This window comes from Lotus japonicus, chromosome 6 (assembly GCF_012489685.1).
Source record: "Lotus japonicus ecotype B-129 chromosome 6, LjGifu_v1.2".
Lineage (NCBI taxonomy): Eukaryota > Viridiplantae > Streptophyta > Magnoliopsida > Fabales > Fabaceae > Lotus > Lotus japonicus.
In genome coordinates, this window is record NC_080046.1 from 7,959,730 (window position 1) to 7,981,360 (window position 21,631).

Genomic DNA, 21,631 nt, shown 5'->3' on the forward strand with positions numbered 1-21,631 from the left:
TCACCAACCATTATGCACTTGCCCTAATAAAAAAAAAAACAAACCATGCTATAATTTTACACACTCTGCATTGTCCAATGACTTGACCAAATACATGTAGATAAGTATTTATAAAAAACAGAAGCAAGATTATCACAGTTCCTTGAAACCATCATCTTGTGGCATAGAAGTTCACCAAGAGAAACCTATCTGGACATCTAACTTGCCATTTTTAAATTGTATTAAGGAGTAACTTAGGTTATGTGCAATTATGAGAAGGAGAAATCAGGGGGATAGATCATGAGAAGGACCAAAAGGAGAAATCAGGGGGTGGTGTAAGTATGGAGTAATGTAGGTCATAAAACATTTATAGTAATTTGACTTTTCAATTACTATCAGAGACATAATCAGGGAATAAAATCAATGATGGCTAATAACCAATAGCTAATTTAATCTACAGTGACCACTGCCATCCCCTAAGCTTATGGAAGTCAGAATCATAAAACTTTTTCTCAATGCCGTCCCCTAAGCACATTAACAGTATCACTGCCATACCATTTCGGTGTTTCACTCTTCAAAACAATAAGATTAAAAAATGAAAGAAAACCAAAACACAGGTTCTCAATTGCTGAAATGCTACAGGTTTTTATAATACTAACTACCTCATAAATGAATCAGATAGATAGTGAGCATAAATGATAACTAACCTAATCACTTAATTACAGAGGGACTAAAGTTAAACTAACTAAGCCACTTATCTATCTAAGTCACTGATTTTCGTTTGTGTAATATTGTTTCTGCATCATCCTCTCTATCTGGTTAACTTGTGAAGAAGACAAAAAGAAGATAAAAAGGTCATACTAATAGAGCTTTCTTTAGATACCAATTATCAAAATTGTTTGGATGTTAAAAATCTCTCCTAACAATCAAAGTAGCAAATAGATATGTAAAGAGTTGTATGAAAGAGGTAAGATAAGTAGGTTAATGTTCAAATTTGCAACAATTAAATACTCATACATCCACCAAAGGTATCTTAATACTGAGGCTTGGCTACGGCAGCCATGGGCATTAGACCAAGATGGAGTAAATGGATTTCTAAATAGGATTAACAACAAAACTTAGGATTCTGAAAAGAGAGAAACATTAGAATGCTCTTCATTTTCACACTTGAAACCAAAAATTTAGGTGCAAAGTATATCAGAAAGTATGAAAGGGGCAGAAAACCTTACATGTTCTCCAATCTTTTTACCAACAATAAAATGGGAAGAATGTTTCACCATCTCAAACAGTTTGCCACCTCTTCTCTGACTCCAGCAATAGCTTCAATAGCTTTTAACATTACATTGTGTTTTCTATCTTTGCTAGCACCATCCTCCAAAAGAAAAAGTTTTGACTTATCCTTGATTCGTTCAAGGTGCAAATGCTCTTCATTTTCCTTTGCTCTAAAGAAGAGAGTTCTTCTGAGCATCATGATTAAAAAAAATACAGTCATAAACATTATGATTGCATAAAATTGGGGAATCCAGACGTTTCAAAACATTTTTTTTGGAAAAAGAAAATACAACTTCTTGCAAATGTTCATTAATCATCACATTAAAGAGATAAAAGCTAAATACTCTAGGCCAAAAGAATAATCCAAATTGCATCTGGATACAGAACTGATCTCTTCAGGTATGAAAGTTCAGCCATGTGAGATGCCATAAAATGAGTGAAATTAAACTTATTCCAGAGGAGAGAGTAAGCAGTGTAAAGTCACTTGTCAAACCGAAGTTATTTGATTCTATACACATTTCAGAAACCCAGTTCTTTTATTTAATTTAAAAATCCCGTGAGTGCATCAAAATTAAACTCATATTTTTCCACTAATGCAATCAAACATGATAGGGGTGTGTGAATGAGCGTGTTTCACCTGAGCATTAGGACTCGGCTAACATCTTTCTTGGCAGATGAATCTCCACCCTTGGCTCCTGAATCCTTGGTATGACCCTGAAACACCACAAAATGAAAAAACCATAACATAATATGCTTAGAAGCACATCAGCGAACCGTAGCCAAACAGAAACAACTCCAAAACAGAGTACAATTAGCTATTCAAGCAATGGAAGAAAATAATTTGAAATTACCTCCATCTGCAACATTCACAATCAGTCCAAGGCAGCAAGACAAAAGCCAACCAAAAAACAAAAGCACAAAAAATCGACCTTAATCGTCTTCGATTACCTCCTCCTTATGATGTTATTGCACTCATGTATCCAATGGGGGGCTTGAGTGGCGACGCGACAGTGAATCGGATGGATGGGGATTGCAAGTCGATAGCAAAGATGTGGCAGAGGAATGGGGATTGCAAGTCGATGACAAAGTGGTTCCGTGGAGAGATGAGACGATTATGTGGGGGTGGTTCCGGTCGGTGGAGAGATGGGATGAGAATTGCATGGAGGAGTTAGTGCACCTGGGGTAACGACGGAGGTCTAAGGGAGCGCGGTGGCGCCGTGGTGGACATGGTGAGTCGACAGAGGAGGTTGAGAAAGGGTTTCTTATGGTATGAAATAAGACTAATGAACTGAGTCAAGAGACATTGTGTGTGTGGAATGGAATGTGTTAAAGAGAGATTGTGAACCGGAAGTGGTGGAGCTGGGCGAGGTAGGAGAGGTTGTGGGATGAGAATTCCATGGAGGAGATGGTGGAGGTAGGCAGGGTTTTAAGAGGGTTTTTGCTAATGGGATGTATTATTGATTTAAATCACTTATAAGATTTTATTTTTGTTTAAAATGACATTTTTTTAGGAAATTTTAAGGTTAAAATAAAAGAAGATATAAAATATTTACCCATTGAATATCTTTTTGTTTTTTCCTTCACATGAATCTCTTATAAATGGAACATGATCATGTTGGATTTTATTTATTTTAATATTTAACATAATCACTTGTTTTTTTAAATTAAATATGTAATAAAATCCTGAGTTAATTAAAAATCCAAAAATTCAACAAAAATACCATAAAAATTAATTAATACTCTAAAAATAAATAATAAGATAAATTAAGATAAAATCAAGAAATAAACAACCTAAATCCTAATCAAATCTAAATTTTAAAAAGGTTCTAAATAAATATAGATAAAAACTATCGAAATCTAGCAAATCACAATAAAAACTCATAAAATCCTGAATTAATTAAAAATCCGAAAATTAATAGGTGGAAAAGCTGACGTGTAAATAATTAAGTGAGAATTAATCTCGGAGCGACACGTCACTAACTTGGCCTGTGAGAGCGACACGTCATGCTAGAAGTTGTTCTTTTCTAATATATATAGATAGATTATATAGTTACTCATAGTCAAATCTTGATGTTTTAAATTAAATAAAATTATTAGTCAACAATAATATTATTTTCAAATGATATGAGAAATATTATTATTTTTGTTTAAAACACATGAATCTGAACTAAGAAATATAATTTAAAACTAAGAATATATCAGTTGAAAATTTGTTTGACTAAAATTTCTATGTATCCTAAAATCGACACAGGTTGGTAGGTAGAGAATACCTAGAGGTGCAAGACAACTCAATAATATTTTTTCTAATATATAAAATAATAAAATCAAGTCAATATGATGAGTGCATTCAAATCCAATGTCTTATATAAAATAACTGAATTACTAAATTTATTCTATATATTTTGTAGAAATTAAACTATTTCTTATATTTTAAAATAAAATATAAATATTAGTCAATTCTTGTTGAATATTTTGTTTTATTTCAAAAGTTTTAAAGATTGAGTTTCACATTGACTATTGTCTCAGATTGACTACTGAGAATAAATAAAATATTTTATTTTAAATTTGGAAACTTAAATTATTAGTTTTTGAAAGTTTTATTTTGACTTTGTCTTGATTTCTTTGACTATGTCTAGCTTTTTCTCTTTTTTGTTTAAAGAAAAACTTTTTCTCTTTTTTACCTATTTTTCCGATCATGTAACGACCCATGTACAACACTTTTTTTTTTGGTAAGCCATAATAATATTAATAAAAGGCACAAAGGGTGCCACCCAAATACAAGGAAAAAAGAGAAAAGAACATGGAAGATAAAAGAGATACAGAGACGAAGAAAACAGGATATGAGCAGATTAAAAAGACTAACTAGAGGTTTCCAAAACATTGCCCATGTACAACATGTTTTTCTTTTTTCAATTCAGTCTCCACTCTCTTTTTTAACATGTTTTAATTGTTAATTGAGAAAAAAGATGATGCACCGACGGTGTAAAATTTTTTGACACCATCAACCAATCAGATTTTAAAGATGTGTCACGTCAATTAATGAAATTAAATAAAAAAATAAGTTTTCTCACATTCCTTGTTAATTTGTGATAATAGTCAACCTTTTTCGATATGAAAAATAAGGTTTGGATGTAAACCATGTAAAATTTGTCTAAGTGATTGAGTGTGATGATTGTGTGGTTTTTGACTTTCTTTTGGAAAGATCAAGAATTGTTTGACTAGTTTATGCTCGAGAATTGTGATCTTTTAGTCCAAGATTTCAAGCTAATTAGTAGTTATGCAGTTCGACCCCTCTCCGCAACAATCTCCCATACTGCCTCATCCACTGCCGTCTCCAGATAGCTCTGGTACCTTCATCCTAGGAAAATTCAATCTGCATAACGTACAGTTGTCAAGATGCACAAAGCAAACACTAAAAGACTGCAGAATGTTGTGCACATATCCCTGCTAAGGAAGAAGAAGACCAGATTGAAAAAGTCCAGAAGAGATCTTTTTGAAGACTCTTAGCTAAGAAAATCAAAACCTCGGACATTTATTTTAATTTTGTCTTATCCTTCACACTTTACTTATGATAACTTTAATTCTTTGTCTAGGTTATATTTAGCTTATTAATGTCTATTCTCTATCTCAATAAATTCTTTTTATAATGCCAAAGGGGAGAAAAAGTAGAAAAAATGGTTTGTTTTTTTTAGATAAGCAAAATTGTATTAGAAGGGAGTACAAGGGGTACCCAACCCATAATACATCAAGGACCAAAATAACAAAACAAATACAAAAGGAAAAAAAACATTTTTTAATTCAATTATCAAACTCAGAGGGAGTTAATAAGACAATTAATTATTAAACTCAAGGGGAGCTCATCATGAAAATTTTATAAGGCCTTTATTTAGGAAACTTGTGTGATGTTAAAAAAAATTGTCATTATTAAAAATGGGAGATTATAAGGTCAAAATGAAATATTTTCTAAAATCTCAAGTCCTAAGTTTTGAGTAACAACAACGATCTAACATAATTGAGCCCGTGGAACACAAATCTACTCAAAGAATTTTTGTGTTTCAACTTTTCAGGAAAGCTAGATATGATCCTTGGCGTCCAAGAAGCCAGAAAAAGGATAGCATCGTCCTGGACAATAATCATGGTCCAGAAGCAGCATGGTTTGACTGCCTTAACATATCAACGTCCTAAATCTCAGCGTTCAACGTCCAACACACCACTTCAAAAAGAAACGCGACACTTGGTTAAAGAAGCGAAATAGATCCGCTAGAGTAACTAAGTCGGAGGTTGGAGGAAAGGAAGAAGCGAAATAGATCCGCTGGAGTAACTAAGTCAGAGGTTTGAGGAAAGGAAGAAGCGGAGTACTAAAAGGAAAAGGGTGAAAGTACAGAGCTGTCATATCAGGTCAAATCGAACTGCCACCTATCAAGAACTTGGTCTATCATCTAAGCTTTGAAGCCAACGACTAAAAGAAAGTTCTTCACACCAAATCATAACATATTGAGCGTCATATTTTCTCTGAAATATTCTTGGGCCCAGTAGAGCCAAACACATACATCTATAAATGAGTAACCTAAGCTTACAAACTCTCTACATCACTCTATAGGAAGATAATCAAAGTAGAAGCCCGGTAGAATACTAGAGAAGTCCCGTATAATACTTGTTGGAAGAAGTCCTATAGAATACTGGGAGGAGTACTAGTTTAAGGTTTTTGAATGGCTTTGAATCTCCAAGTAGATTGAATAAGACGTTGTTTGTCTTGATCCCCAAGATCAAAGAACCTTTAAATTCTACTCATTATAAGCCCATAAGCGTTTGCAATGTTATTTTCAAGATTATAACAAAAACTATTGCAAATAGGTTGAAGCTTATTTTACTTGATTTAATTTGCATCACCCAGAGTGCCTTTGGCCCCGGTCGTTTGATTACAGATAATGCTTTGATTTCTTATGAGTGTTTTCATTATATGAAGAAGAAAATTTCTGGCCGCAATGACATGATGGCTCTGAAGCTCGATATATCTAAGGCATACGACAAAGTTGAGTGGTCTTTTTTACAGGTTGTTTTGGTAAAATGGGGTTCCCTCCAATTGGGTTGATCTCATTATGAGATGTGTCACTTCTGTTGAGTTTTTTATTATGCTTAATGGCAACCCTCAACCGAGCTTTGTCCCGAAGAGAGGTGTTCTCTGCCCTTATTCAGAAATCTATCTCTTCTTCTTCTTCCTTACATGGTATAAAAGCCGTCATCATGCGCAGTAAAGGATCTAGGAATTTTAAGTTGTGGGGGCAACTTATACGTATAATTTTTTTTTTGAAAGTTATACATATAAATTTATAGCACTAAAAATACATTATTACTATAAAAAAAGAGTATAGTTTGTAAGTATAGTTTGCACTCCTCTAAAATTATCCATTATCCAACAAACCAATACTATGGGGGCATTCAATGTAGTACATAAAGAAAAACTTTTACGTGGGGGCATACTATTGGTTCTGGGGGCTTAATTTAGTCTAGTTTATTACTCTTGTGAAACTTTTTTTTTCCAAAAAAATGGTGGGGGCATTTGACCCCTTAGTGTTTCACGTGGATCCGTCGTTGATCATGCGCATGTTGTGCCTCATTTATTGTTTGCAAATGACAGTAGCCTTTTTGCTCGAGCCATAAATCAGGAGGCAGAAACGGTGCGAGCCATTCTAGCCACCTATGAGCGAGCGTCTGATTAATTAAGACAAGTCAATGCTTTCAGTTAGCCGAAATGTGCCTCAAAACCGTCTATATGAGCTTAAACAACTTTTGGGAGTTAAGGCAGTTGAAAGCTTTGACAGTTGCTTGGAGGTTACCTACTCTTATTGGTAAGTCTAAGTCTCATATTTTTCAATTTGTTAAGGACCGTGTTTGGAAAAAGCTTAAGGGGTGGAAATAGGGTTCTCTTTCAAGGTCGGGAAGGTAGGTTTTAATTCAATCGGTAGCTCAGGCTATCCCTTCTTATCTTAGGTCCTGTTTTATGCTTCTGATAAGTGTCATTTTTACGTATATTTGAATATCATTTTAGGCACCTATTTGACTTGTGTGCTTCAATTTATATCATTTTAATCATAAATTTATTAGTTTAGTTATTATTTAGGTTTAGGATAGGTTTTATGATGATTTTAATTCTAATCCCAACTTTTTGATGCAGAAAGTTAAAATCGGTCTGAGCAAAATTGGAATCCCACATTCGTTAACCATCGGATCGAGCTAAAACTTGGATATGTGGTTTATAACACATGGGACTTCAACTTGAACGGTTGGATCGGGAAAAGATGCATGTTTTGGCAAGAAAAATGGAGTTTGAAGATGTGTTGGGCGCTCAGCGGGTTGCAGAGGCCGCCCAGCGCCCATGGCGGTTCCAGAAACCCAACCTTGAAGGAATCTGGCCGCCCAGCGCCCTGTACTGCGTTTTACACTATAAAAATGTCATTTTCAGATTTTTGATGGAGAACTTGAGGAGAATAGAACCCTAACAGAGGGAAACACTTGAGAGACAAGGAGAGAGGCTTAGGAGGCTAGAGAAGAGGCTTGGGTATCGGATTCGGCGGCGAGACATCGCGACGGTTTCGGTTCTTCTCATTCTTCTTCTCTATTTGTAAAGCTATCCATGAAAATGGATAGCTAATCTCTCTTTTGTTGGGATTTGATGTAGTTGTATGATACTTATGCTCTCTATGTTATTCTCTTCAATATAAATCATGTTTCTAGTTGTTGAATTAGTGGTTTTCTATTGATCTTCATGCTATATCTTAGATTGATCACCTATGGTATTTTGTTTGATTCGACTTGTGAGCGAAAGCTACAACGTTTGAGTCCGAACTAGAGTTAATCACCTAATAATCCTAATTGATAGACATAGAGTTAGGTTTGTTAGTCACTAAACACCCAAACTTCATGATAACTTTCTTTCTTAATCATGTGAGACATCAATGTTTAGGATTAGAGAGTTATTGATATCCACTCATACGAGACATCGATGACGAAGGATTGAATTGGTGTAGATGAATCATATGCTTGAACATGTTATGTATTTAAATCACTAGAATGCAAAAAGGTCAAACAATGAAGTCTAATCCCAACAATTCCTCATACTTGTTGTCTCTCCGTTAGTTTATTTGCTTTCCATTTAGTTTTATGTTCAAACAATCAATCAATCTCATTGTGTAATCATCATTTAAGTTTGTTAACTATTGAACGGCGTAAGTATTACACCTCCCTGTGGATACGACAAAACCCTTTACTATACTACAATTGAGTCTTGAGAGATTCAAACGTAGAGTGGTAAAAAATCTTTCAACAAAAATAGCACTTGTGCAAATATTGAGAGAATGGTCTCCAGGTTTTTCTGGGGCAGAGATGTCTCAAAAAGAGGCCTTCACTAGGATAGTTGGAGTAAATTGTGTCGTTCAAAATGTGATGGTGGCCTAGGCTTTCGAGATTTCCATGCTTTTAATCAAGCTTTGGTGGCCAAAACTGGTGGCGGATTTATTCTCATACGTATTCACTCTTTGCTCAGATTTTTAAGGGAGTGTATTTTCCTCATGGGAACCTTTGGAACGCTAAAAAAAGGTTGGTGACCGAGTTATGCTTGGTCCAACATTTAGGGAACTAGATGGATATTTGAACGCGGAGGGTGTTGGAAAATTGGCAATGGTCAATTGGTTGATGTAAGGCATGATAATTGGTTACGACATGGGCGTCCTCTGATTTATAGTGAGGATCAATTGTCTAAGTTGAATATTACAACTGTGTCTGATTTGTTGGTAAATTATGGCAGAAATGGGAATAAGGAGTTAGTTGAAAATGTTTTTTTGTCATAACACTGCTTTGCAGATTTTCTCCCTTTCGTTGTCGGTTCATGGAGGTGTAGCTGACTCTTATTTTTGGCCTGGTACTATGGATGGGGTGTACACCTTGAAGCATGGATACTCTTTCATTAAGGACCACGATGCAAGGTCCACGACGTCGGTTTCACTAGCCGCGTCTCCCTTGACGGCCAAACTATGGAAGATCTTTTGAAAAACATCAGCGTTGCCGCGATGTAACTTGGTGTGGCGTGCGTGTTGTTCTTTGCTCCCTGTTCGTGATTCCTTGTAGCGGAGAGGGTTGGATGTATACCATATGTGCCCTTTCTGTGGAGTGGCTAATGAAATTGTACACAATCTTTGGATTGAATGCCATGTATCAAGGGGTTATTGGTTTGCTCACTCTCTTGCTCTAAGGTTAGACATATTCACCTCTTTTCCAGATTTTCTCCTGCAGTTTTTGGAAGGTGTTGATTTGGTGGCGGTCGCTCGGTGGCAAACCGGATCATATGGCCTTGGGGAGGCCCAGAACAAAGCGATTTTTCAGGGGAGGCCATTCGAGTGCCATGACACCCTTCGGCAGGCTGCTATGCTGGACGTGGTGGCAGGTACAACGTCGGCTGCTTGCAAAAGTCCCACGATGCTTACGGGGGTGTGGATCATACCTATGCAAGGGACGGTAAAGCTTAATTTTGATGGCGCTTAAATGGATGATTCAGATGCAGGCATGTGAATGGTGGTTAAGAACCATGAAGGCTTGGTTCTTGCAGCTGCAGCGGACCTTGTGCAGCGTCCCTCTTCAGTGTTGGTGGCGGAAGCTCTCGTCTTCCGGTGGTCTGGTAATGGAGCTTGGCTTAAGGGAGAGTTTGTTTTGAGACTGATTGTCTCAAGCTATTTCAGATGTGGAAAGAACCTTCAAATGAAGAAGCGAAGTATCTTTCTACTATTCTTAATGACGATTTTCGGTTTTGTCGTTCTTTTGATTTTATTTCTCTTGTTTTTGTTTGCCGTAAAGACAATGGTGTCGCAGACTTTTTTTCCAGGAATGCTTCCTCCTACGCCAATAGCGTGTGATTATAGAAGTTCCTCCTGATGTTGATGCTCTTGTAACAACGAATATTTTAGCTTTTATGCCCACAATTTAATATACTGCCATGATTTGTTTCAAAAAAAAAACTTCTAGCGCATGAAAAAAACTTAACATTCATATGAAACGAACAAAATATATTAGTAATATTTTTTTGATACATCGAAAAACTAGACAAGAAATAAAACTAAGCAAGGTAAAATGAGTCCCTCAACATGAAGGTTTCCACCTCCACAAGAGGTCACTCAATTGATAATGAACTCCTACTGTACCCGCTTGGACACCAACTTTTGCCAAGCAATCAACCACCCTATTGCACTCCCTAGGAATACAATGAAGCGCTACCGACCACCCCCTTCCCAGAAGCTCAATAATTTCCTCCAACAAAGGGCAGAATCTGACTCTATCCCCATCACGAAGGGAGGATAAAAGCTCACTACAATCAACTTCTGCAATGACATCTCTGCATCCCCAAGCCCTAGCCATCCCGAAGAGTTGTAGCCTTCGCCAGAAACGTGTTTTCCCCAATCCCAAATGACCAGAACCCGCACAACCAGCCTCCATCTGCATCGCGAAGGAGTCCACCACCTCCCATGAAGTTATTGCTACGCCACCGACTTCCATCAATATTTAACTTGACCTTTCCTTGCAGCAAACAACGCCAGTATCTGCCAATGCAAGGGTCACCCATCTCCAGCTGGTGCGGATCAAGAATCACCACAAACTCATCATGCTCATGCACCAATCTCCGCCACACCTCCTGGAGAGACCATGGTACTTCCTCGAATCGAATACCATGTTATTCCTCCACTTCCAAAGCCCCCAAATACCCGCTACAAACAAAATCCAGCGGCTCCCCTTTGCTTGGGTTTCTAACCAATTCCAAACATCCATCACCATGAAATTAGGCCAACGCAGTGCTCCCCGCCTCAACCAAACCTACTAATTAAACACACTGTATAGTGAGAGTTTTTTCAAAAAAACGTATAAGAATTTTTTCTTTATAAAATAACTCAATTCTCATTCATCTGACTTATTATTCTTTTCTCTTGAAAAATATTATTTTACTTATATAAAGTGAATATTTCTATAAATATCGAAGATGCATGATTTAATAATTTCTTTTGCATATCACTATTACAAATTAGAAGATTTTAATTTCTTTACAAAAAAAATTCTAAAAAAAATTCTTTACTAATTTAGCAAAAGATTTCCTTATAAAAAACATAGTGATATATATTAATTTACGTTCATTCTTTGAGCTTATAAAAAAAAACGTTCATTTTTTGAAAATTAACATGAAATGATACTTATAAGTTATAAGTGTAACCGTGGTTATTTTTTCTAGACAAAAAAAAATTACACCAGATTTTGCGCAACCAAAAAACCTAATACTGTAATTGACTTTTTCATTTGCTGTACCCGGAGGTTGAATAGATGAAGTAATTAATTGTATTTTTTTTTTGAAACAGAAGTAATTAATTGTGGAGCCCTTATAAATGGAAAAGGAAATTAACTAATCAATTATATCCTATAATTTGCAAATTCGAATTACTTATCACGAAAATTTCGACGTTATATTTGTTTGATCATGAATTTTTAAACAGTAATTAACGTCATTATTGCTGATTACAATTTCCCTGCAAGAAATGGTGCGTATTCCTCCAGTATATAAACTATTCTAATTTTACTACTTTTCACATTGTAAGAAAATTCGAGCTTCACAACTTTCTTTCTCCAAGATGAAAGGCCTTTTCATTGTCCTTTTAATCATGTTTGTTGCTACACCTACCTTGTGTGCTAGAGTAACACCTAATGCAGGATCTAGAGTCTTCAATATTTTTAGCTATGGTGCAAAAGGGGATGGTCAAACTGATGATTCACAAGTATATATATTTTTACTATTTTCAAATTATCTCAATTAACTAATTTTTGAATATTTCTTATGAGTCTAATTTTCTCAAATCTGATGCTAAAATGCTAAACTTTTAAAGGCATTTGAGAAAGCATGGGGAGATGTGTGTAATGCAACTCAAGGCACCACAACGCTTCTCATACCTAAAGGGAAATCATTCATGTTACGACCTGTGTCGTTCGAGGGTCCTTGCAAACCTGCCGCTATTAACATTCAGGTAAGTTGTAATGAAATATCATCACATGCTTGACTAAAGAAGCACTTCAGCCTCTGCGGTGAGAATCATATATTATCATTTTCTCATCTTTTATAGTTTAATTGCTCTATTTTTTTACAGTATATTTCTTTCAATTGGTTTAATTGTTTAAATATTACATTGTTTTGCTTGGCAGTTTGAGGGCACTATCATTGCCCCAAAAAGTGTTGAAGCTTGGAAATGGCCAGAAAATAATAATAGAGAATCATGGTTACGATTCTGGCGGATAAATGGTCTTGTTATCAAGGGAGGAGGCACATTTGATGGCCAAGGTTCTGCGTGGTGGAACAAGCACTCCGACAGGCCTATAGTATGTTCTTTTTTTTTGAAACTTAGTATGTTCTTACAAAAACCTAATAGTAATAGACATTTTTTTCCTCAGAAATAAGTCAAATAACCCTTTCTTTTCATGACAAATATAAATACATATTTTTTGTAATTTTATATTTTTATATTTTCTGTTCTACTAACTCACCAACTCATCCAGATTTTTCAAGGTATACTGCAACTTTAACATATTCTTTTTTTTTAAATATTCTCAGCAGATCAATGCCATTTAACATATATAGTTAATTATTATTTTGCAATCATTATTCCAAAAATGGATCAACCTGCGCCCTATTTTTAGTGTTTTTTATAGGTAAATATTGATTGTTAATAATGTTATTAAATTAATTTGTTTACCATATTTGAACCCTAACCCTTCACCCTTTATTCCTTTTTTTTTTTTGATAAGCCATAGTAATATTAATTATAAAGGCACAAGGGATACCACCCATTACAAGGGAAAAGCTAAGCAAAAAGGAGAAAAAACAGAGGAAGAAAGAAACAGTACAGGATCATAGCAAAAACAATACAGGGGATGCCCATGACTATGCCAGCAAATCACCGAGTAAAGGAGATTTGCATCCTACAAATAGATAAGGAAAAGTAAGGCAATGTCCAGATAAACAATTAGTAATATCCTTCTAATGCACCGCTTGGAGACATAAAATGGGTTGTGAGATCCATTCATATAGATTATAGAGAACAATGGAATCCTGTAACCCTCCCTGAAAGCCAATGCCATACACGGATTTGTGCCCTGTCAAAGAGTTCATCTTGTTGTAGTAACTCTCCCCCATTAAAAGTTATCCCGTTCCTATGCATCCACAATGACCAATTCATCGCAAACCAAATCATTCTGAAAGCTGCATTTTGTTTCGATGATAATCCTGGCCAGATAAATTGCAGTAGGAGATCTCTGCAATTTCCCGGAGCGCTAATAGACCTCCAAACCATCTATAACATCTAGTCCACAAACTGAGAGTAAAAGGACATCTCACAAATAGGTGGTTTGCTGTTTCAGTTTCCTGCATACAGAAAATACAATTCAAATCAGCATCTGCAGGTAGGGCTCTTCGCTGCAGCAGGTTTGATTTGGTTGGCAATCTGTCCAATAACAATCTCCAGGAAAAAACACACACATTGGATGGGGCTCTAGACCCCCAAATCAGTTTGAAGATCGGATCCACATTCTCAGAGGGGAAACCTTTGATTAAATTGTAAGCTGAATGAACTGTGAAAGTACCAGTTGGTTCCAAGGTCCACAGCCAAGAATCAGATATCCCATTATGCAATTGCACTTGCAATCCCCCAATAGTCCTTCTAAGTTCTTCCACCATCAGGTCTTCGCGCATGCTAAGAGTCCTTCTCCACTTAAAGTTCCAGTTTAAATGCCCATTAACCCACTGAACCATGTTCATCAAAGTGCAATTCTTCTGAATTGAGAGGTGAAAAAGTTTGCTAAAGCCAATTTTCAGAAGTCCATTCCCACACCATTCATCTTTCCAAAACCTCACCGTGTTCCCGCACCCAATCTTTCGTTGAAGACCTAAGTCAAACCAACAAACATTCAAGCTAGATTGATAACAAGCTTTGAATAAGTCACGCCACCAAGGCGAATCTTTATTCGTGCTATTCAAGCCCCCGATCACCTCTCTATTTCCATAGCAAGCCCAAATAACCTTGCTACAAAGATCATTGTCTTGCCTCAAGAATTTCCACCTCCATTTTCCCAAAAGTGCCAAGTTGAAAGTATCCCAATCCTTGACCCCCAAACCACCCTCATCTTTTGGTTTACAGATTGCATCCCACTTCACCCCAAGTGATTTTTGAGGTTGAATCATTCCCTCCCCACATAAAATTTCTCATAATCTTCTTAGCTTCCCTCAAAATAGCTTTGGGGATTCTGAAGAATGAAAGAAAAAACAGTGGTATTGCGGTTAACACACTGTTTATTAAGCAGACACGACCTCCAAAAGAAAGGGTCTTTTGGGGCTAAAGACGGGGTATAGGACCAGTTTACTTAAATGTTTTACTGAATCTGTGACTTTTCTTTCCATTAAAGAAGGTTTTGACAATTTGAAAATATATTTCCCGATATCAATTCAATTATTATTGAAATTAACTATGAAATTGATTGACAATATTATATATATATATATATGCAGGCACTTCAATTCCTTAATTGTGAGAATCTAGCTCTTAAAACGTTGAACCTAGTCAACAGTACAAGAAGCCATATAACTATAGCTTCATGCAAAGACTCTATCATCACTGACATTTATATTTCTGCTCCGGATGATAGTCCTAACACAGACGGGATTAATATCTCAGGATCATCTAATATTCTCATTCAAGATTCAAAGATTGAAAGTGGTAATTCATTAATACATCCTCACTCCAATTTCAGAAATATTCTTCCTATCCTACGCCATCATTGTTATCTATTTTCATATTATTACCATAAACTTAAATTGGCTAGAAAGTTTAAAACAGATCCAATTTTACATGATTTTATTTTTATTTTATCTATTATTATTAATTTTTACACATACAGGGGATGATTGCATTGCCATTAATCATGGTTCTACCTTTATCAACGTAACCGGTGTTATGTGTGGTCCTGGCCATGGAATTAGGTAAATTTCCTTAATATCGAGATTTTGTTATTGAGTTACTCAACAAATATTTGAACTCCTATGATTCTGTTGTTGATGTATAGTGTTGGAAGCCTTGGAAAAAATGGAGCGTATAATACCGTAGAAGATATCTATGTGAGAAATTGCACTTTTCAAGGAACTATGAATGGAGCCCGAATTAAGACATGGATGGTAACAATTGGCTCTAGTTTTGGATAATTTTTTTTTGAATTTTTTTTTTTGAAATCTTGGATAAACTACTATAATGAAACAAGTGATTAAATCTTTTTTTTTCTTTTTATATTAGGGAGGATCTGGGTATGCAAGGAAGATAAGATTTGAAGATATTATACTCATTGGAGTAAAGAATCCTGTGATCATTGACCAGCAATATGACGCTTTAATATATAATGGTCTAAGCACGGCGGTAAAAGTGAGTGATGTTACTTACAGTAATGTGAGGGGAACCTCAGCTTCTGAGAATGCAATCATATTGAGTTGCGACGCTAGCGTTGGTTGCACGGACATTGTATTAAATAATATTGACATAACCTTAGCAGCTGGAGGAAAAACATCTGCATTGTGTAGCAACGCTCATGGGACAGCCTCTTCTTTTAATCCAACTGTCTCATGTCTTTCTTGAGTTGAGACTAGCTAGCCATTGTTTTCATGTTGCTAACTAGTAGGATCTAGCGCACTTTGATCCAATTCACTGTTTTTTAACATTCAAAAAGTGTTGCCAAAACAAGCATTTGTTATCTAATGCAAAATTTATGCTAGTAAAAAAAAATTGAAAGATCGTTTCATTGTCATTGGTATTCTCAATTTGATTTGAAGAGCAGATTATACCTATTAGAATGTGATGCAAAATTTATAGAATGTAATAGAAAGTTGCAAAAAGTAATTGAAACATGCGTAAAGTTAATTTTTAGAAATCTAATGCACAGGGGAGAAGGTCACAAATGGGCTACTCAGCAACACAACACCGACTATACGAGAGCAATTCTCTTTTAATAAAATTCCTGTGTTTTTTTTTAAATATTATTCTTGATAGAGATTCTAGTGCATACACAAATGTTCCAGACTAAGAATTTCCAGGAACATATATATTTCCTATAATTTTTACTTTTTTTTCCCTTTCTAGCTAGATTGTTATTTCCGATAACAATGGTGGCCAAGTAACCCGTTTTGTTTTAGAGTGATTTATATATTTTGTTTATCTTCACTGTTTTTCAAGTTCAGTTCATACTAAAATTTTATTTGAAATAATGTTACTATATTAGTTTGAAATCTCCTCAAATCTTAAAACCTTTTCAATGAACGCTAAATTATTGATAGGATATAAACAATTAATTTTATGATTTTGTTCTGTTTAACCTGCACCAAATATGAAATATGATTTAATGGTTATGTTCAGTGCATGCATGCAGGGGTGGAAATAGGCCGAGCCGAGCCAAACTTTGCGTGGCCTAGGCCTGGCCTGCATTATCTTTTCGTGGCCCAAGCCTGGCTTGTGGCCTATCAATAGGCCAAATTTTGTGGCATGGCCTGGCCTTTTTTAAGGTCTGGCCTGGCCTACAAGCCTGTTTAAAAGCCTATTTAACAGACAATTTTATCAAAAGAATAGGCTGGCGGGCTAATAATTCTTTTATATATCATTGCACTTTCTTTTCAAATAAAAAAACCTGTATCATTGCATTTCAAAAACTAAATCTGTATCATTGAATTTGTCCGGAACGTTTCTAATCTAGGTTAGGGTAGGGACTTGGGGTTTTCTTTTATACTAAACTATACATCAGTTTTAAACGAGCCGAGCTGAGCCGAGCCTCTAACGAGCCAAGCCATAGACCCCTGACGAGCCGCCTGACCTATTTCCACCCCTACATGCATGCTATATTTTATCAAACGTAACACACATGAGTGTCCTGTGTCCTATTCCATCCTATTACATTATGTTTCGTTCTGTTTCATTGTGTAATGAAACACTCTCTCCTTTCTAAATTATATGTTACTAGCTCATTTATTGGTTGCTGCCAGGATTTTGGATTGGCTAGAAGAAAAGACTTGATGGCTATGCTTTCTTTGAAGGATGCATAAATTGGTTCAAATTGGTGGTTTTATTATTTGTGGATAGATTGGTTTTGCTTGCTTGTGAAGGCATGAGGAGTGAAGGGAATTATTTAGTCTGCATTCTGGTTCAGATCTTTTTTGGAGAAGCTATTTCTTTGATTGGAAATATTGATCAAACAATTATATGGGATTCATTCGTTGGTGAATTATCTTTTGTATGGTTGGGCAGCTGGGTTTGGGGTGGGGTATTAGATTTCCTTGTAAATTTCCTTGAAAATTTCCTCTTGACTTTTCAAAATTAGTACTCTTTTTCCTTGCTAGATTTTCCCAATGGGGTTTTATCCTAGTAAAGTTTTAATGAGGCTTGTTTTGTTAAGTCTATTTTCAAAGAGGTATTAGGTGGGGTAGTTTCGATACTTTTAGGGTCTTTTGTACTTGTAAGTTTTAGCTTGTCTCTTCTTCTCTCCTTCTTTCTCTTTGTATTGGGTTGAAGTACCCCTTGTACTTCTATTCAATATATTTCTTATTGCCTATAAAAAAAATGCTGGCAATTAGATTATTATAAATCCCTTATATATATATATATATATATATATATATATATATATATATATATATATATATATATATATATATATATATATATATATATCGGTAAAATGTAGTTGACGAAGTTAACATTCATAATGGAATTGAATCCTCATATTACATAAAAAAAAAATTGACTAAAACAATCTTGTATAATTCTCATTTGATCTTTTATATACTAAAATCTAAAAATATTATTTAAAATCAATTTCAAATCTAACGTTACACAACACTTTGAGAACGAATTATTCAAATAGTTAATGTAATCATGGCTGATTATTACAAAATCGTATTCATCCAGTAGTATATAAATTATCCTAATTTCACCTCTTTTCACATCACAAGTATTTTCGAGCTTCACAATCACCACATAGGTTTTTTTTCCACCAAGATGAAAAGCCTATTTACTGTCCTTTTAATGTTCATTGTTGCTACACCTAGCTTGTATGCTAGATTAACACCTAAGGAAGGTTCTAGCTTCAATGTTGGCTTCAATATTGTTAACTATGGTGCAACCGGCGATGGTCATACGGATGATTCAGAAGTATTTTTGTTTTTCTTAGTTTCATATGCATAATTTGATGTAAGTTTTAAATATTTCTTATTGACACTAATTTTCTCAAATTTGACACCATTCTAAACTTTTCAAGGCTTTTAAGAGAGCATGGCAAGACTTGTGTGGTGCAACTGAAGGCACCCCAACACTTCTCATATCTAATGGATCATTCGTGTTGCAACCCATGTTGTTCAAGGGTCCTTGTAAACTTACTGCTATTAACATTCAGGTAAATTACAATGAATAAGATAACATGCATGAGGAATGAAGCCCTTGCCACTTTGTAGCTTGTGAGAGTTATTTGTTTCTTTAATTTCTTTCATTAACCGTTAAATATACCACCAATTGTTGCATGAGGAATGAAGCCCTTGCCACTTAATTTGTAGCTTGTGAGAATTATTTATTATTTGTTTCTTTAATTTCTTTCATTAACCATTAATTAAATATGCCACTAATTGTGATGACAGGCAGACGGTAGAAAATCCTCAAATTATGATATTTTATGATATTAAAGTCATTAGTCATGTGATTTATTTATTTTTGTATGACCTAATAATCTTCATTTATGGCTATGTTTGGCATGTTTAGCTGATAAGCTAGCTGAAAGCTGAAAAGCTAGCTAAAAGCTTATAAGCTAGCTGATAGCTGAAAGCTGAAAAGCTACGTGATTGAAACAAAAGTGTTTGGTAAAACTAGCTGTTAAACAAGCTGAAATTGTAAAATGACATAAAATGACATACTTGTATAATTATTTTTATATTTAACATTACTTTATTTTCACATTAATACATATATGATATTAATATTAAAATTATTATCACTTTAAATATTTTTATTAACTCAAGTTATTTATCATCTTAAAAATATAATATTAATTCTTACTTATTTTTATTAATATAATATTTTTAATACTTATGGTGCGCAACGGTGTGGCAGGAATGGTGGCGGAAACTGCATACGTAAGTGTGAAGGGGAAATAAGTTTAGTGTTTTTATAAATATATATAAGGATAATGGTGGAATTTTAATAAAATAATAAGGATAAAAATGAGAATAAATTTAATAAGCTATAAGCTTTAAGCTATAAGCTACCTGAGATAGCTTATAGCTTAAAGCTTTAAGCTACTGAAATAAGCTCCTTCACCAAACACTTTTAAAGAGCTTTTAAGCTAGTCAAATAAGCTTTAAACTAGTCAAATAAGCTATAAGTTAGCTGAAATGACATGCCAAACATAGCCTATATTTTAACTGGTCCAGTTTTGTCAATTTAATTTATTTGGTTCAATTGACTCTAATGTCCAAGATATACACATTGTTTTGCTTGGCAGGTTGATGGCACTATCGTTGCCCCGGAAAGTGTTATTGATTGGAAATGGCCAGATAGTAATAGAGGGGCATGGATTAAGTTCTCGGGCATAAATGACCTTGTTATCAATGGAGGAGGAACATTTGATGGCCAAGGTGCTCCATGGTGGACACGGTACAATGACCCGGATTACAAGCCAACTGTAAGTACTGGTTCCATTTTACTATTTTGATATTTTATTTCCCATTTTTATTGGAGTTAACTATGAAATTGATCGACCATATCTGCAGGCACTTCAATTCCATAATTGTAATAATTCCGCACTTAGCGGGTTGACCCACATCAACAGCCCAAGAAATCACATAAGCATCGATTCGTGTAATGACTTTAGCATCTCAAACATTCATATTATTGCTCCGGAGGATAGTCATAACACCGACGGGATTGATATCTCAAAATCATCTAACCTCCTCATAGAGAATTCCAAGATTGAAACCGGTAATTAATTAATACATACTCCTCAATGATCCTCTTCAATTTTGGAAATATTTCTCCTATCCTACTCAATGATCACTTCTTAGTTCCATATTATTACCATATATTTAAATTAATAAGTTTCAAAACCGAACCACTGTGATTTACTTGTCCAGTTGTCCTTAATTATTTATTATTATACATACAGGGGACGACTGCATTGCCATTAATAGTGGTTCCTCCTTCATCAACATAACTGGTGTTACATGTGGTCCTGGCCATGGCATCAGGTTAATTTCCATAATTTTGAGATTATGTTATTTAGATTCTTGATAAAAAAAATTAAACTCTCTATGTTCGGTTGGTGATCTATAGTGTTGGGAGTCTTGGGAGAAACGGAGCGTATGAAACCGTAGAAGAGATACATGTCAAATATAGCACCTTCACAGGAACTACGAATGGAGCTAGAATAAAGACATGGATGGTAACAATTGGCTCTAGTTTTTTTTCCCTGAACTGCCGTAATGAAACAAGCTTAAATAACAATCATTTTATGCGTTTTTGTTTTAATCAGGGAGGATCCGGGTATGCTAGGAAAATTACATTTGAACATATTATACTAATTGGAGCACGGAACCCTGTGATTATTGACCAGCAATATCATGATTATGCAATAAGTGATCTAAACTCGGCAGTGCGAGTGAGTGATGTTACTTACTATAACTTCACAGGAACCTCGACTTCTCAGGATGCAATCACATTGAATTGTGACACTAACGTTGGCTGCATCGACATAGTATTGAATGATCTCAACATAACCTTTGCAGATGGAGGGGAAACACTTGCATCGTGTAATAACGCTCATGGAACATTCTCTTCATGTTATCCAAGTATCTCATGTCTTTCTTCATGAGTTAATACTAGCCAAGGTTTTTGAAGTAGCTAGTAGGATCCAATGTATTTTGGGACTCGTAATTTTTTTAGATTTATAGAAAACTATTTTCTTTTTTACAAGAGGAAGAGCTATTCTATTTGGAATGAAAAGTTATATCATATAATGAACCAATGGACCACCTTTGCCACCGTGCATCACTCAGCCACCATCTTCTCCGGTGACTCTTCGCCAGCAAGTTTGAGAACTTGAACTTTGTGAGCATTATTGTTGTTATTTTCTCCCTTGATCAATGCAAGTACTGTAGCGGAATTTGATGAGCATCATCGTTGTTGCTGCTGTTGTGGTTTATTGCAGTAGTATCCAAAATTCTTGGGTGATTTTAAATGGGTATCTTGTAGAAATTATTTTGTTGTGTGGTCTTCTGTTTAGTTGATCGTGT

The 21,631-nt window shown here is 35.2% G+C and overlaps 2 protein-coding genes across 2 annotated transcripts; both read left to right on the forward strand.

Annotated features, from left to right (window-relative positions):
- Positions 1 to 11,912: 11,912 nt before the first annotated feature.
- LOC130726061 (probable polygalacturonase At3g15720) lies at positions 11,913 to 16,040 on the forward strand. Its single transcript, XM_057577281.1, has 7 exons — positions 11,913 to 12,056; positions 12,165 to 12,302; positions 12,478 to 12,651; positions 14,834 to 15,041; positions 15,223 to 15,304; positions 15,388 to 15,496; positions 15,612 to 16,040. Exons 1-7 carry the CDS (start codon positions 11,913 to 11,915, stop codon positions 15,945 to 15,947), a joined length of 1,191 nt encoding a protein of 396 aa, XP_057433264.1. The 3' UTR covers positions 15,948 to 16,040.
- Positions 16,041 to 18,353: 2,313 nt separating this feature from the next.
- On the forward strand, positions 18,354 to 21,631 carry LOC130724617 (probable polygalacturonase At3g15720). The gene is made up of 7 exons (XM_057575889.1): positions 18,354 to 18,506; positions 18,613 to 18,747; positions 19,846 to 20,025; positions 20,114 to 20,321; positions 20,506 to 20,587; positions 20,673 to 20,781; positions 20,872 to 21,631. Exons 1-7 carry the CDS (start codon positions 18,354 to 18,356, stop codon positions 21,208 to 21,210), a joined length of 1,206 nt encoding a protein of 401 aa, XP_057431872.1. The 3' UTR covers positions 21,211 to 21,631.